Source organism: Vidua macroura, chromosome 21 (genome assembly GCF_024509145.1).
Source record: "Vidua macroura isolate BioBank_ID:100142 chromosome 21, ASM2450914v1, whole genome shotgun sequence".
Taxonomy (NCBI): Eukaryota; Metazoa; Chordata; class Aves; order Passeriformes; family Viduidae; genus Vidua; species Vidua macroura.
In genome coordinates, this window is record NC_071591.1 from 11,002,727 (window position 1) to 11,019,616 (window position 16,890).

The 16,890-nt window shown below is 64.7% G+C and overlaps 2 protein-coding genes across 3 annotated transcripts; both read left to right on the forward strand.

Annotated features, from left to right (window-relative positions):
* The first annotated feature begins 6,255 nt into the window (after positions 1-6,255).
* AJM1 (apical junction component 1 homolog) lies at positions 6,256-14,737 on the forward strand. 2 transcript variants are annotated; one of them, XM_053996753.1, is made up of 4 exons: positions 6,256-6,430; positions 9,197-9,270; positions 9,514-9,581; positions 10,982-14,737. In XM_053996753.1, exon 4 carries the CDS (start codon positions 11,045-11,047, stop codon positions 14,270-14,272), a length of 3,228 nt encoding a protein of 1,075 aa, XP_053852728.1. In that variant the 5' UTR covers positions 6,256-6,430; positions 9,197-9,270; positions 9,514-9,581; positions 10,982-11,044; the 3' UTR covers positions 14,273-14,737. The 2 variants fall into 2 exon arrangements, with proteins under 2 accessions (XP_053852728.1, XP_053852729.1); XM_053996754.1 differs by lacking the exon at positions 9,514-9,581.
* A 513-nt stretch (positions 14,738-15,250) lies between these two features.
* PHPT1 (phosphohistidine phosphatase 1) lies at positions 15,251-16,816 on the forward strand. The gene is made up of 3 exons (XM_053996767.1): positions 15,251-15,392; positions 15,561-15,685; positions 16,424-16,816. Exons 1-3 carry the CDS (start codon positions 15,251-15,253, stop codon positions 16,514-16,516), a joined length of 360 nt encoding a protein of 119 aa, XP_053852742.1. The 3' UTR covers positions 16,517-16,816.
* The last annotated feature ends 74 nt before the right edge of the window (positions 16,817-16,890 follow it).

The window sequence follows — 16,890 nt, forward strand, 5'->3', positions numbered from 1 at the left end:
ATCACTGAGGGGAACTGGAGGGAGGCTCAGCATCCTGCCCAGTGCACTGGTGTCAGGGCAACACTGAGATCCCTCCTCACAGCCACTGTGGGGCACAAGGGTATCTGAAACAGGGTTTGCCTGTGGCCCTGCTGTGGGTCAGCAGACGGATGCCCTGAGCCTGACCTCTAGACTGCTTTCCTGTGAGCCTTTGGGGACTAACTGGTCCTTCCCAATTAACCCCAACAGGAATGCGGGGTTACAGCTCTCTGTGCAGTCAGGGACTTCTCAGTAGCTGCTCAAAAGGCTTCACCTCACCCTTGAGCGCCACCAAAGCCCAGGAGCCTGCAGGGCAGGGTCCAGCTCCCTCCCCAGCCCCCAAGAGGGCAGCAGGGCCTGGTTTCTCCCTTGGTTCAGAGCTGGAGACAGGGAGGGGATGAGAGGGAGAGAGGAGAGAAGCTGAAGAGGAGAGACCCTCCTGCCCCCAGCCAAGCATCACGCTGATGCCAGCCAGCTTGGGAAAAGGAGAGCATCACCCACAGACAGGAGCTGCAGGATGCCAGCAGCGTCTCATCCCATTCCAGCTCTGCCTCTCCCAGCTGTGGGATCCCCACGTTACCTTGGAAACAGAGGATTTCACGGCAGCTTGCAGTGGTGCTGCCTGCGGTGCGGGCAGAGGCCCATGCCCACAGGACTGCCCTGCCCTCTCTGTGCCCCCAGCCCTGCCTGTGCTCTTCCCGTCTCAGCCCTTCCCCAGGAGCAGGGGTGGGGTGGCTGCCAGGCCCCTTCTGCTCCCTCAAGGCTGGTCCTGCAGTGTGTGCTCTGTGGCCGCCCTGTGCCCCCCGCTGTGGCTGCCCACACAGGGAGGATGGGGAACAGAGAGCCCGGGAGAAAGGGAAGGTATCAAATGATCAAATATTCATCCCTGCTGTGAATTGAGCCCAACCACTTCCCAGAGTCACCACATCACATATGAGTCCCCAGCATGGCAAGGCACTGGGTGGCAGTCACCCTCATTTCTCACAGGGGTGTCACAGCCCACAGGGTGGACTTAGATGGGTGCCACAGCCCCCCATCCCCATTTTGGGGTGCCCTGCACTGTTCCCCCAGTGCTGGAGCCCTCACCACTGCTTGGGTGGCTGTAGCACCCATGGCAAGGGACCCAGCACCCACCTCCTGCCCACAGGCCTGGCCAGCCCCAGCTGCAGCCTCTTCCCATGGAATCACGTCCTAGCAGGAGCATGGCACGGAGCCAGCATCGCCTTCCTGTGCTGCGGGTGGCACCCTGACCCGTTCCGGGCTGCTTTCAGGAAGCCGAGCGAGAGCCAGGAGCTGCCTCACTGGAGGCACCTGCTCAACTCGAGGCGTGCCCCAGCCCGTTCCTGGCGCAGTCATCATCCCGCGGGTGCAATTGCCCTGACACCAGTTCCGTCTCTCAGGTGGCCCCGGGGACAGGCTGGTGGTGCCAGCGCCGTGCTGTCGCTTCCCATTGTGTGCCCCATGCTGAGCTCCGCAGCATCTCCCTCACTCTGCTGTGCCACCCGGCCCTTCCCCAGCACAGCCAGCTTGGGAATCGCCGTGCCGGGGACAGCGAGTCCCACCCTGCCAGTGGGGTCTGACAGACCCATCCTCCCCCCCAGACAGCCCCGGGCACCCGCGGGCAGGAGCGGCCCACCCTGTCCCTTGGGCTGGCAAGGGCACCCCTGGGGGAACAGCATGGCACCCGGCTCCCCAGGCTGGGCGTTCTGGGGACCTGTTGGCTGCTTGGCATCTGCCAGCCGGTCACGTCCAGCAGGGCAGATCCCAAAGCGCAGCGGGCCGGGCGCGCTGCCCCGCCCCTCCGTCAGGGAGGATGTGCCGTCTCACCGTTCCTCAGTAACGCGCCCGGCACAGGGCAGAGATGGAAATTGGCTTTTTTGTGTTTAACGTCCTTCCAGGTATTTTTCCCCATTTGGTTTCGGAGTTTCTCTGAGGAATCTCCTCCTTTTGCTTTCTCAGAGTGGCCCATGTTGGCTTCCCCTGGCATCACCACACCAGTGCCCCTGTCCCACTGCCAAACTGGGGCTGCCAGAGGGGTCGCAGGATCTTACAAAATTTAGACAAACAGTATATTCAAATGATATTTATTTTATAAAGCAGGCAAACCACTTAAAGCTCCAGCAACATTTGAATACAGATTTGTGATGTCAAATGGAATTGGTACTGCCTGACTGACTTGAGAATTCCCAAGATTTTAGGACAGCTAACCCAGAATCTGCACTCCCTCCCCCAGTAACGCAAGGGCTCTCAGCCTCAAGGATTTCCTTTGGGCAGTGTCCCAACCAATGGGCAGAATTTCTGATGGCAGTCTTGCTGCTCCAAGGGGGCTGGGCTCCACTGACCTCTACTGGGCCTTGTGGTCAGGTCATGGAATCACAAGCTGGTTTTGGAAAGGACATTAAAGCTCATTTCATTCCACCCCTGCCATGGGCAGGGACACCTCCCACTGTCCCATCCAGCCTGGCCTGGAACAATTTCACGGATCCAGGGGCAGCCACAGCTGTTCTGCGCACCCTGTGCCAGGGCCTCCCCACCCTCCCAGGGAGCAATTCCTTTCCAAGATCCCATCCATCACTGCCCTCTGGCAGTGGGAAGCCATTCCCTGTGTCCTGTCCCTCCATGCCTTGTCCCCAGTCCCTCTCCAGCTCTCCTGGAGCCCCTTCAGGCCCTGGAAGAGGCTCTGAGGTCTCCTCAAAGCCTTCTCCAGGCTGAACAATCCCAGCTCTCCCAGTCTGGCTCCAGAGCAGAAGGGCTCCAGCCCTCTGTTCTGTCAGCCCCCCCTGGCTGGGGTCTGACCCTCTGTCCCTCCACAGCTGTCACACAGGGGTGACAGGTCAGCCTGCCCAGGGACGGTTGGTGCCATGGCTGGCCTTAGTGTTGGGAAGGCCTCCATGCCTGCTGGGGCAGCTGCTGCTGCCACAGGCATCCTGGAGAAAACCCTTATTCTGGAGGCCTCCGCTCGCTGCCCACCCGCTCCTGCCCATATTTGCCTCCTGGTGAACCTCTGGCCCTCCTGGCAGTGTTTTGCATATGCCCAGAAAGGTCTTGCTAATGCTTCAAAACGGTTCCGTGCTGGCCCAGTCAGAGCTGTGCTCCTCTACTTATGGCCCTGTGGTCCCCACCAGTCTCCCCTGTCCCTGACCTCATTGCTGTGCCTCCACAAGTCCCAGTTGCTGTTGTGACATGAGGGCTGGGTCAGGGGACCCCCAAGCCCGGCAGGTCTGGGGACTGGCCCCTGCCATCATGCCTTGCCCCACCGGGGTCAGCATCCCCAGGGCAGGCGTGAGGGGCTCCTGTGTTGGGTGGCCCCTTCCTGCTCTGAGCTGTACCAAAGGACACGACGTGGCTGGATCAGGGGATCCAATGTCCTATGCCAGGTTAATGTCAAATCTCACAGTGAGCTCTCAGCGTGGCCTCAATGAATCAGTCTTTGGGGAGGGCTGGGAGGCCCCAACCCCTCCCCCTCTCCCAGCTTTGCAGCTGTGCAGCAAAGTGTGACCCCCCTGACATCCCTCCCAGCATGAGATCTGCCCTGCTTTGGATCTCACCAAGTGTCCAGAGTCACAACAGACCTCCAGGGTGACCTTTGAACATGTTGTTCCTCTGTGCCTCAGTTTCCCCTTTGGATGGGACCCAGCAGAACTAAGTCTGTCACCTGCAGACATTTTGGCCAGGTACACACTGTCAGGGGCAGGTGGGGAAACTGAGTCACAGGGACACAGTGAACATTGTGGCTCTGCTCCCTGTGGGGTCTGGGGGAGGACTCAGCACCAAGGAGGCAAAGGCCCCACAGGAAGGGGGATTTGCCTCCACACTGGCCCACCTTGGCAGCTTCTGGCCTTGACAGCAATCACAGTGGGGCAGCCTGGACACAGGGACAGGAGCTGCTCCTACCTAGGGACAGGCACCAGGCTGGACTTTTCCTTGTAGGATTGCAGGAGCCAGACTTGTGGGATCCCTCTGGCTACTCACGTGTTCCTGTGGCACAACAGGGGCCCTGGCAGTTCAGCCAGGGACAAGCCTGGACCCACAGAGCCATGGCAGGGGCCCAACACCTCTGTCCTCCACACAGGGGTAGGGGACAGTTCCATCCCAACCTGCTGAGTCCTGCTGCCCACATGGCTGTGCCAAGGGGATCCCCTCCATCTGAGGGGCTGCCACGCCTGTGGGTGGTGTTCACAAGGCATGGGGCAACCCCCCAGCCCTGCCACGAACCCCTTCTCTGGTCCTGTGGGGCTGAGGTTGCCTCCCCTGCCTGAGTGCCACAGACTGGGAACCCAGGGTGTCACAGCCCAAAGCAGCAGCACAGCCCCGTGCTCAGGGCAGGTGACAGCCCTGAGCAGCCAGCATGACTGCAGCCCTCAGGGGGATCTTCTCCTCTGCCACAGGCTGCCGCTGGCTCGAGGAGGAGGAGGAGGCGGAGGAGCAGGAGGGAAAGACAGTGTTCAGAGCCCCATTGCCCTGAGCACATGACATGGCGCTGTCATCTCCGGTGCGTGAAGACGTGCCTATGGTCCAGTTGGATCCCTAAGCACCTTCCAGCCTGGAATAGCAGCCTCACACGGGGAGCAGATGGTCCCACTAATCCCTTCCCTGGGGCTTGGGGGACATGGCCCAATCCATTTGTTCCCTGATTTCGGACCTGTGGCCACTCTAAAGCCCAGAGCTCCCGACAGGTGACCTCAATCCATGCAGGTGTCACCCAGGGCCACAGCTGCACGGACAGAGGGTGGCACTGTGGGGGATGCCCTAAGGGCAGCACACTCCTCCACGCCGGGACTCTGCATTCCACAGGGATGGGCTCTTGCATCGTTCGGGTGATTGAACCTACTGGCGATGTGGAGCCTGCCCGTTGCTCCGGCGTGCATCAGCGGCCACATCGGTGGTGCTCGGGGCTGGCTGGCGTGGGGCTGGCAGCAGGCGGGAGCAGATGGAGCAGCACGGCGGGGACCGCGGAGGCAGGAAGCCGGCGGCAGCGGGAGCGGCTGGACCAGCAGCCGGAGCCCTGTGTCCTGCAGAGAGGAACATGGACGTGCCGGGGAGTGCGTGGGGGGCGGGGGAGGGGGGATGATGGGGCCCGTCTGAACATGGTGCGGCGGTCCCGGGGGTCTCTTGGCAGGGACAGGCTCACCCTGCTCCCAGCTCCTCCTCCAGCTCCTGTGGCCACTCGGCAGTGCAATGAGTTCCTGGTGCTCAGCCTGGCCCCCAGGGCACATACTGCTGGTCCCAGTGGGCTCAGCAATGCCCACTGCTCCCAAGGGCATTCCTGCAGGAATCACAGCAGTGCCAGCCCGCCACAGGCCCGCCAGCATTGCTCTGCCTGGTGCAGGCACCAGAGACAGTGGAAGGTTGTTCCTGAAGCTGCAGTGGAAGAAGGAAAGGGTCTTGGCTACAGGGATTTTGAATCAAGCAAATCCCAGGGTGCACTGCCATCCAGAAACACATGGAGAGAAGCAGCCTCGGATCAGGGCTTGGAGCCATGGCAGGTACTGGTAGGTCCTAGGGCCATGGCCATGGCCCCTTGCCAGGGCACCTACAGGTGCTGGGGCTGTCCCCAGAGCTGTGGACAGTGGAGGGCAGCTCAAGGAAGTGACAGGGGAAACTGAGGCACAGCTGTGACTCAGGGGCTGTGCTGTGCTGGAGATGCCGGGGCCTGAGTGTGCCGGGAGCTGTTCTGTGCGTCTTTCATCCGTCGCCATCGCTGAGCATCCCTGTGGGCTCCAGCCACCACAGGCAGCGACAGCCCCGGAGGCTCTGGGAAAACGAAACCATTCCATGGATGAGCTTAGCAGGGGATTTCGCTGCCCAGTCGGCCCCGGCTGCGCAGGGCCACAGTGATGGGGCAAGGTCAGGCAGGACAGGCCTGGGGGGCTGTCGTTGCAAGGGCAGGTGCCTGCGGGGGCCGCGGATTTCTGTACACGGTGTGGGGCTGAGCCGCGGTGCCCCGCGGGCACCGGCGATCCCGCGGACACTCACACCCGCGGTGCGGGGACACCCCCTGAGGGATGGCAGCGGGGACCCCCAGACCCTGCCCGGAGGTGCAGGGGGAAGAGAGGTGGGGGCGGGGCCGGGAACCGGGGTGGGAACCGGGGCCGAGCGGAGCCGGGCGAGGGCGTGGAAGTGGATGGGGATGATGGGGATGATGGGGATGAGGACCGGTCTGGGGGCGGTGCCGGGGGAGGCTCCGGTCCCAGTGCCGGCCCCGCCGGTAACTCCGCCTGCCGTATTTATGGGAAAACAAGCAACGGCAGAGCGTTGGGCCGAGCCGTGCCGTGCCCCGCCGTGCCGTGCCTTGCTGGATCGGGCGGAGCCGGGCCATGGTACCCTGGGCGGTGGCAGCCCCAGCCTAGCGCGGCGGCGGCGGCGGCTGGGGGATGCGGCGGGAGCCGCCAGAGCGGCTGGCGCAGAGCAGGTAAGGGGGTCCCGGGCAGGGGCCTGGGGTTTGCTACACCCCCGGGGGCCCCCGACCGGGCCAGCCCCTCACGGGCTCCCCCTCGACCATCGCCTCGCATCGCATCATATCTCATCTTCCCCCTTTGCCCCCCACCGTGTACCACATCTCCATCCTATTCCCCGAAGATCCTCCCGGGGCATCCCAACCCCCAGGTTCCCCACACCATCGTCCCGTGCCCCACATACCCGTCCCCATCTATCTGTGCTTCTTCCATTCCTCCAGCCTCAGCGGGGCCATCCCTATCCCGTGCTCCCGAGCCGAGTCATCTCACCCCATCGCACCGGTATTTCGGGGTTCTCCATACTCCCGTGTGCCCTATCCCCATCCCATCCCTATACCCATCCTCATCTCCCAGCCCCAACCCCATCCTCGTCTCCGTCCCATCCCACCGCAGCGCTCGAGCGGGGCCATTTCACCCCTCCCCCCGGTGCCCAGCTCAGCTCCCTGCGTGGCCCAGCGGGCCCGGTGCCGCCCGGTGCCGGTACGTAGCGGGGTGGGGGTGGCCGGGGCCACCGCCCCGGCGTCTGCAGCAACGCCTGGGACAGACCTGCCTCTACCAGGGGCCGCCCCATGCACCGTCCAACCAGTCCCGACCCCACAACCCGCCCTCCCGGGTTGCCTCTGGCTCCCCTGCCCCCCCCGGCCCGTTTGCGGGTGCCCCCCCCCCCCCCCCCCACGCTGAGGGACTAGAGGGACCAGGGATCAGGCCGTCCCCTTCACCCTGGGGTGCTGCTCATCCCAACCTGGATGCCGGCACCGGGGATACCCTCCTGGGCCGAAGGTGCTGCTCCCCCCGGCAGGATGACTCCTCCGGGGGTACATGCTGGGTTCGGGTTTGGCAGCCATCTGTGCCTGGTGGGCTTGGGACAGGGACTGGGGGTGATGTGGCAGTACCAGGGGCAGAGAGGCTGAGACACGGGGCTGGGGAGCACAGAGTGGAGGGGCTCTCTGATGTGTAGGGTGGGCAACTGCCTCAGGGGCATAGGGCACCATGTGTGTATCCTGGGGGTGGCACGCGGGGGAGTGTCTATTTGCCACAGATACGAAGCAGGGACAGGGTGGACAGTGGGCTCCCTCACCACAGACCGTGTCGGCTGCCAGCTCCCGGTGCAGGAAGTGCCCAGGCAGCAGCGGCCATCGGTGTCCTGCTGACACACACACAGTGCACAGGCCCTTGCGCAGCAGGGCTGGCTGTGTACAGCGGGCACAGACGGGCACAGACACTGCCCCCACGGCAGCTGCTGGTGGGACCTCCAGCATCATCTGCTCGAGCAGTGTTTGCTGTAGGACGCTGTCGTTGGCTGCCTGTCCCGATGCAGGGGCCACTGATGCGCTCAGGGTAGTACTCGGGGCAGGGCTGGGGCAGTGCTGGGGCAGGGCTGTGGGCAGCGCTGGTGCTGCTGGCCGTGCCCGCGGGGGGCGTGCGTGCAGTGGGCCTGGTGCAGCGCAGTGTGCGCTGGGGCTGCTGTGGCGGGGGGGCAGTGCAGCGTACTCAGCACTCTGCATGTACAGGCACCCTATCCACTGCAGCACGCCTGCCTGCTCAGCGGGATGAGTGTGGGCAGCAAGCAGGCAGGATGGGCAGCAATGCCCAGCCAGTGCACGGGCAAGGATGGGCAGTGTGCGGGCAGGGTGCACGGGACAGTGCCCTGGCAAGGCACCAAGAGCAGGATGGGCAGGCAGCAGCCCTTGCCATATACAGGGACAGGCAGTGTATGGGCAGTGCCCTGGAAGTGTGGGCAGTGTGCAGTGCCCGCCGTGGTTATGGGGCAGGCAGGGTACTGCAGTGTGCGGGCAGTGTGGGGTGCAGTGGTGGGGGGTCCGCACCCCTCCCTCCCCAGCCCACACGTGGCACATGCAGGCAGCGACCCAGTTCCCGGCATCCTCCGTGGGCCCCTCTGGCAGCGGGGTCGCCCCCGGCCCAGCCCCTCGTGCTGCTGGAGCCCGGTGCTCACGGGCAGCACAGTGGGAGCAGTGCATGCGCCCGTGCCGGGAGCAAGGGCAGGACCCCACGGAGGGCGGCTCCCATCCACTCTGTGGGCACCAGCCGCTCTGCAAGCGCTGTCAGCAGGTGTCACATCCACGGGGTAGCACCGTGTGGGCACCTCGGGTAGGGAGGCTGGTGCCTGCCGAAAGTGGGCAGTGCTGGGGGTGAAGGGGGCATCCAACCAACCGGGTGCCCACCAACTGGGGGTTGGAGAGCAGGGGAGATGCAAAACCCTGTAGAGTTGGTGTCAGAGGCTGGTGGGTATGTGAGCATAATGGCACTGGCAGCACTGGGGGGCCATCCCGGCTCTGCCCCCATCAATAGGCAGAGGGTTCTTGCGGCTACGTGAGGGCTTTGCTCTCCCTGCACTGCCACAGAGCCCCAGCTCCCCATGCAAGCCTCCTCCTGCACCCACGCTGTCCTCACCCACGCTGTCCTCGCAGAGGAGGAATAATTTGGAGAAACCATGGCAACCCCACAGCTCCACCGGCAGTGGGTGCTGCTGGGTGGGTGGAAGACACTGGTGCCCGTGGGATGCAGCGCCCACATCCCCAGTGCACAGAGATGCACACAGTGGCCTCACTGGGTGACAGTTCTTTTTGGTTCAGCAGGGCTGTGGCTGCATGGGTCTCTTGGGGGTGCTCCATGTGCTCACAGGGCATCCATGGCCTCGGCAGCCACACCTCCACCACACTGGGGGTGCCCCAGGAGCCTCACATGCCTTGTTTGTTTTGCAGCCCTGGGATGGAGCCAGCACAGGCCCCTCGGCCACCTCAGCTCACCCACCCCCTCACTGCTGCTGCTGGACCAGGTAGGACCCTGGGCTACAGTTCCCTGCCTACCAGCCACCCCGATACCACAGGAATGGGCTTCCCAATCCCACTGTCACCATTGCTGTGGCATGCTGCCTTGCCAGATCCAGCTCAGCTCCCACATGCTGTAACACAGCAGAGCCAATACTGGGCCACCTTTTGGGGGCAAACCTGCCCTCCCAGCTTTGCAGGGAGGCACTGGGACCCCCATCTCCTTTCTCATGGCATCTTGCTCTCCCCAGCCCATCACATGGACAGACATCCCAAGGCCACTGGAGTCACCTCAGCTCTGGCATCTGGCATCTGGCAGGTAATGAGGAGGAACCCAAGTCCCCTCCCCATCTCTGCATAGCCAATGCTTCTTGCTAAATAAAGTAAATTCTTTTTCTCCAAGAAACATCCTCCCTGTGGTCCTCTGCTGCTCTTTAAAGCCAAGTGCCCACCCATCTTTAGTGCAACACAGAGCAAGCAGCCAGCATCAGCCAGTGCACCCAGACCCTTGGTAGCCACAACACCCAAAGCTCAGAGGATGTAGTGAGGTGACAGCTGGGGGGGTCCCCGTTGTGGGCAGAGAAGGTGCACACCTCCCAGTGCTGGTGACAACCCATGGCAGCTCTTGAAGGGCTAGTGGGGAAGGCTACAACCCACTTAGTCCTGTGGGCAGACCCCTTCCTCTGTCCCCCCCATGCACTGTGGGAACCTTGTGCTGATGTCCTCATTGTCACACAGCTGTGTCACACTGTGGCTGGGGACTCTGCCCACCCTGGCCACCCAACAGCATTGTCCCAGAGCACTGGGGTGCTTGGTGCTGGCACACAGTGGGTGTCAGACCCCACATCCCACAGCAGCTGAAGCCACCGTCACACTCGCTTTCCAGTCCAGGGGACGTGTCACAGCCATGGGACACAGAAGACGACAAAGCCAGTGGGTTCTGAGCCAGCACAGCTCCTCTGGCACAGGGAGGTGATGCAGGAATCACTGCTGACATGTCAGTTGGGGCACCCACCACAGCATCCCTCTGCCACCCTTGGGGCCACCCCTGGTCTGAAAGACCCAGGGAGTGATGCAACTGTGTAGCCAGCACTGTGACCACCCCATACAGGTGTTTGTGGGCCACAGTGGGTGCAGCCACCACACGGAGGGGTTGTGGCTCCTGCCTCCTACAGAGCCCCAGACCATGGGGGCTTCCCAGCCACCATGATGGGTGCTCATGGTGCTTGTCCCTGGGCCCTGTTTCCCCCTACAGTGCTGATGCTAGGACATGGACACAGTCCCAGGAGATCCCTCACCACTCCGGTGTTCTCACCAGGGCTGAACACACACTCCTCATGGAAAACCCTGGTGTTGGACCCTCACAGCCCTGCTCAGAGATGCCAATTCATGTGATTCTGCAAGACAGTCCCTGTGCCCTGTGGCCCAGGAAGAGGGCACAGTACTCTGTGTTCTCTTCTTGCTGTGCTGAGCTGATATGCAGAGTTCCCTGGCTGCTCCCATCATGTCCTGCCAGCTGCTCTGTGATTTGCACCCTGGATCTGGAGACTTTTTCCAGTTTCTTCCTCCAGTTGACTGACTGTCGACAGCAGCGGTGGAGGCTGGGATGCCCCCAAACCTTCATTTCTGAAGAGATGGCCAATCCCCAGCTCTGAGGCAGCTGTGGGGATTGATACGAGGTCATTCCAGGATTGAGGCACCTCATGTGTTCTTTTGCAGGGTGGGCTGCCGTCCTCTGAGGCTGTGTGACAGGGAACTGGCAGGAGAAGAGTCGCTTTTAAGATGACACGAACAGACCCACCTGACATTCTGGTGTCCACAGTGTACCAAGACATCAAGGTGGCGACAGCAGCCCCTGGGGATTCCGTTGTCTGTCAGCCCCTAGCACAATGTGACGCCTCCATGTCCTCCTCTTTGTCCCGCGAGCCGCAGCCCTTCAACAAGCGCCATTGTAGGAGTTTCGACATTGAGTCACTGGAAGAGCTGGGCACCCCCTCGGCCATGGAACGCGCCTGTCCGCGCCCCGGCATGCCCGAGCCCACGCCGGGGCCGCCGGGCAGGCAGGCGCCACTGAAGTCAGACCCTTACAGCAGCAGAGCCCCTGCGCCGCGGAGCGAGCCGAAACGCCGAGCCCGCTCCAAGAGCGCCCCGCGGGTGAAGTCCACCCTGACCCCAGTGCCCATCACCGTGGCGGCATCACCGCCACCAGCCCGGCGTGGGCGGGAGGTGCTGCGGGTGGCACGGGAGCCCTCTCACACTGATCCCTCGCCACGCCGCGAGGGCCCGATGCCGCTGCGGGCGCTGGCCAACGAGGTTCACCCCATCAAGCTGCAGCCGCAGCGGAGCAGCGTCAGCCGCATCTCCCCGCTCTGCCTGGGCAGCAATTGCTACGAGGAAGGGCCAGGGGCAAAGGTGGGTGCCAGCCCCCACGTCAAGTGCCGAGTGGACATCAAGCCGGACGAGGCAGTGCTGGTGCACACGGCGCGGAGCCTGCGGGCAGCTCCGAACCGTCCGGAGCCGCCGCGCTGGCCCCGCACCCCTGGGGCCGCCCGCAGCCTGACCGTGCCGGGGAGCCGGCAGGCGTCCGCGTCCCGCACGCCCACCCCCAGCGACTCCTACAGCGGGGACCCTCCGCTGCTGCCCTACCCCGGTGAGTACTACGAGGCAGAACGCCGGGCACTGGCATACCAGACAGTGCCCGTGCCAGCTTCACGGGAATTCAGGGAGTACCCCGACAGGGGCTGCATGACCTTTTCGGCCCCCGGCGTCCCGGCCAAGTTCTTCTACGCAGAGGAGTCAGCGCGGTGCCCCAGCCCTGCCATGCCCCTCCGCAGTTCTGGCTATGCCAGCTACCCCTACCCCAGCCGCCACGCCGTGCCCCAGCCCTTCTACACCGAGGACCCAGCCAAGGCTGCCGCTCACACGATGCCGCCCCGGACGTTGTACGTGGAGGAGGCGCGGGGTTACCCGGTACAGGAGGCACCTGCCCGCACCTTCTATGGGGATGAGCCCCGCTACTACGCCCCGCGTGGGACCCCTGTGAAAACCCTCTACGCCGAGGACGCTCGGACATACCCAGCCCTCGGCTCCTCCCCGCGGCTGCTCTATGCCGAGGACTACGGGAAGTACCGGGAGCGGGAGGTGCTGTCCCGCACGTGCCCACCGCCCCGCAGCACACAGCCCCTGCACTTCGGGGACTGGTACTGCCCCGAGCGGGCCACGCTGCCCTACCAGAGCCTGCAAATGTCCCGCTTCACCCCACAGCCGGCCGGGCGTGAGGCCATGTTCTCCTCCTGGCACACTAGCTACGGTGTGACTCCACCACGGCTGGGCCGGGAGACCCAGCACTACTCCAAATCCTGGGATAACATCCTGGCGCCAGCAGTGCGCAGGGAGGAGGCCCTGCAGCGTGGGCGCAGCTATGAGAACCTGCTCGCCCACGAACAGCACCGCGCCTTATCCCCCGAGGAGCGCCGGCAGCCTGTGGTGATCAACTTGTCGAGCTCGCCCAAGCGCTACGCGGCCCTGTCCCTCTCCGAGAGCTCCATCCTCGAGCGGGTGCACGCCGACGGCAGCCGCGGGCCCCCAGGCCGCTCCTGGTACGTCACGCCGGAGATCACCATCACCGACAACGACATCCGTGCCGAGGGGCTGGGCCGGAGTGAGAGGCGCTCAGCCAGCTGGGACATGCTGGACGCGGGGCGGGAGTGCAGGCCCTACGCTGTGCCCTGTGCCCCACAGCCCAGCCCCAGGGAGAGCGGCTCGGGGCGCCAGCGCAGCCTGGAGCAGCTGGACGAACTCATCACCGACCTTGTCATTGACTACAAGCCGGCACCGGGCCACCGCGCCGGGGACAGGGACAGCCTCGCAGAGCAGCTCAAGCAGCTGCTGAGCAGTAGCGCCTCGGGGCCCCCCCGGCGGGGCGAGGGCAGGCGGGTCCCTCCCAACGTGCCCGAGGGACCCCGACCCACAAAGGAGCAGCCGGGCCCCAGCTCCCATGCTGGCACCCCGCGCCGCCCAGTGGCCACCGGCCCCTTCGAAAAGTCACCGGAGAACTGCTCGCCCGACCTGAGCGCTGAGGAGGACGACATGATGATGTGCTCCAACGCCAAGTGCCGGCGCACGGAGACCATGTTCAACGCCTGCCTCTACTTCAAATCGTGCCACAGCTGCTACACCTACTACTGCTCCCGGCACTGCCGGCGCGAGGACTGGGACACGCACAAGGCCAGCTGCGTCTACGGGCGGGTGGGCAGCGTCTGCCGCCACGTCCTGCAGTTCTGCCGCGAGAACACCGAGGTGCACAAGGCTTTCTCGCGCATCGCCAAGGTGGGATACCTCTCCCGCGGCCGCGGCGTCCTCTTCCTGGGCTTCCCCAATGCGGGCTCCGCCGAGAACTTTCTCCAATTTGGGCTGGAGAGCCTGCTGATGTCCCCCACGTACCTGTCCCTGCGGGAGCTGGACAGCTACTCAGACAACCTGGGGGAGTATGCCCAGGAGCTGCGGGAGACAGGCAACCAGTACGACCCCAACGAATGTTTCCTGCTGAATGTAACCGTGGCCGTCACTCAGAAAGTGCCAGAGAGGCCATCACCGAAGGTGCAGGTGCCGACGGTCAGGAAATATGCCAAGGTGGCCTTAGCCTCCTCCAGCCCCGAGAAGAAGATCTTGAAGAAGGAACGGGACATGGAAACGTTGATCCTGACGCCACCGCCCGGCACGGCGGACATCGACAAGGAGGGGGAGGAGGGCCGGAAGGCACGGGAGGTCTGCTTCATCAACATCCAGCGGGAGCTGCGCATCCGCGGCGTCTTCCTGCGGCACGAGTTCCCCGCTGTCTACGAGCAGCTCTGCGATTTTGTAGAGAGCAACAAGCGCTTCACCCCCACCACCATCTACCCCATAGACAAGAGGACGGGCAAACAGTTCATGTGCATGATTATGGCAGCCTCTGAGCCTCGCACGCTCGACTGGGTGGCCAGCCCCAACCTCCTGGACGACATCATGTGAATGCAGGGCGGGGGGCACCCCCTCTGTAGATACGTGCTGTCCTGTCAGAACCCCCTCGGCTATTACACCAAGGGGAGGGGGCTGCGGGCAGCCAACAGTGCTGGGGGGGTGACGGGAGCACAGCCCGAAGTATGTCCTGGAGCCCAGAGCCTGGCGACCCCTGCAGAGCCCTCTCGGGTGAGCAGTGCTTGGCCAGAGCAGGGGCGCCCCACACTCCCCAGCCCCTGCCCACCGGGCTGCCCCACACCCAGAGCCCCTCGGGCCTGCCCCAGGGCCCCCTCAGCACCGAGGCTCCCACAGCGGCCATGCCCAGCGCCTGGGACTGGGCTGCACCAGGACCGTGTCCCCACCGTGTCTGTGTGGCCTCCGCGTGTTACTGCGGGAGCGTCAGGTGCTGGGGGGCCCTGGGATCCCACGCAGGCTCTGGGCACAGAGCGGGGCAGGGCTGGGGGGTCCCTGGACGCTGCCGGGGGGGGGGGGGGAGCGGCGGCGGTGAGGGATCCGCGGGGGGCGGGCGGGGGGTGTCTATGTCTGACCGGGGTCGGGGGTGATCGCCAGTGAGGACTGACCGTGGCGGGGATGAGGGAAGGGGAGGCAGAGCCGGGGTCGTGGCCGAGGCCCGTCACCCGGGACGCCCGCACCGCCCTGCCCGGCCGCGCTCGCTGCTGTCGATCCCACCGCCAGCACCGGCACTGGCACTGGCACCGGCACCGGCCTCCAGCAGAGCCCTGCTCGGCGGGACCCCGCGCCGGCTGTGCGCGGGCCGGGCTCCGCCAGCGCTGGTTGGGCGCTGGGCGGAGGAGGCGGGATCACGGGCCGGGGCCGGGTGCTGATTGGACGCTGGACGGAGGAGGCGGGACCACGGGCCGGGACCGGGTGCTGATTAGACGCTGGGCGGAGGAGGCGGGACCGCGGGCCAGGGCCCGGCACTGATTGGACGCTGGGCGGAGGAGGCGGGCAGGGGCGCGGGCGGCAGCGATGGCGGGCGCGGCGCTGTCGCGGGTGCCGGACGTGCAGATCGATGGCGATGGTGTCTTCAAGTACGTGCTGCTGCGGGTGCGCGGGGCCGGCGCGCTCGCCAAGGACGTCGTGCGAGGCCACGCCTGGGCCGAGTACCACGGTGAGGGGCGTCGGGGGGGCGGGGCGGGGCTCCGGCCCAGGGTGCCGAGGGAAGCGGCTGCGAGCCCCGGGGCCGGGCGGGGGCTTGCCGGGGTCTGGCCCGTCACGGGGCGGCGGCTGAGGCGGGGGGGGGGGGGGTCTCCGCGCCACCCCCGCTCCCTCCCTGCAGCCGACTTGTTGGAGCGCACCGCGGAGGAGCTGGCGCGGCACGGCCTGAGCTGTGAGTGCCTGGGCGGCGGCCGCCTGTCCCACCGCCCCGAGGAGAGGAAGATCCACGTCTACGGGTATTCGGTGGTAAGCGGAATGCGCGGGGGACCCACGCGTGGACGCGGCATCTCCCTTCGCACCGCAGGTTCCACTGACGGCGGCCGAGCTGGCATCGCATCCCCTCGGGGGTGGAAGGGGTGAGCGGGGCGGCGCTCCCGGAGCTGCTGGGCGTTCTCCCGAGTGCCCCAGGGAGGGGACACTTCGCAGAGCCCTTTCAGGAGAGCGGTGCTTGGCCAAAGCAGGGTCACCCCATGAACTCCCTAGCACCTGCCTGTGGGGCTGCCATACACCCAGAGTCCCCGGAGGTCCCGTGGGGTCCCCACGGTTGCTGTCCCCAGTGCTGGGTGCTGCCAGAGGGAATCGGGCTGCACAAGAACCCTGTCTCCGCTTTGTGTGTCCTGAGGGCGTTTCTGCAGGAGTGTCAAGTGCTGTAGGGGCCTTGTAAGGGTGACTGGAGGCACCTCTGGGGACATCACTGTCACGGTGTGTCCCTGGACGCTGACCCCAGCCCAGGGCTGTGCTGCAGCACCAGCTGGGGCCAGGGCAGGTGGTCCCTGGGCCACAGTGCACACAGTTTTCCCAGCTTCAGGGTGGCACTGTCCTCTTGCCTTGGTGCTACACCAGCCTCAGCTGGAGTCAGGAAGGGCTGGCACAGGCTCTGTGGCCTCTCTGCTGCTGGGGTCTGCCAGAGCTGCCCTGGGGATTTGCTGGGCTTCTCTGCAAGTTACCACCAGCTCTCCTTGGGAACCCTCTTTTCCTGTGCAGGGCTTTGGACGAGCTGACCACGCTGTGACCACAGAGAAGCTGAAGGCCGAGTATCCCGACTATGAGATCACCTGGGCAGATGAAGGGTACTGACTCCTCTATCTGTGGTGCCAGCCCAGAACTGGCACAGCTGTATGCAGCACTGGGGTGGTGGCAGCAGGCTGCCCATGCTCGGCCATGCTCCAGGCTCTCCTGATTTTCCTCTGTGTTGAACTCGCCCATTCTCCGCTATTACTGGACTGTCCCCGTGCCAGGTGCTCCCACCTCCCTGGCATGGCAAAGCTGGTGAAGCCAGTGGTTGCTCTGCCCCAGCCTCCTGGTGCCAGGGGCTCATCCACGTGTATCTGTGAGAATTAAAGTCGTTGGAGGAGCACAGCTGCTCTGGTGGCAATGCTCACGGTTTGGCTGCTCCTTCCCAGCTCTGGGTTGTGCCTGTTGACAATGGAAGGGACCCCCCCCAGATTATT

What these genes read in the sequence shown, in the direction of transcription:
- AJM1 (XM_053996753.1), top strand. Translation starts at nt 11,045, where the DNA reads ATGACACGAACAGACCCACCTGACATTCTGGTGTCCACAGTGTACCAA.
- PHPT1 (XM_053996767.1), top strand. Translation starts at nt 15,251, where the DNA reads ATGGCGGGCGCGGCGCTGTCGCGGGTGCCGGACGTGCAGATCGATGGC. An exon ending in CGCCTGGGCCGAGTACCACG is followed by an intron (nt 15,393 to 15,560) that starts GTGAGGGGCGTC and finishes CCCTCCCTGCAG; the next exon opens with CCGACTTGTTGGAGCGCACC. An exon ending in ACGTCTACGGGTATTCGGTG is followed by an intron (nt 15,686 to 16,423) that starts GTAAGCGGAATG and finishes TTTCCTGTGCAG; the next exon opens with GGCTTTGGACGAGCTGACCA.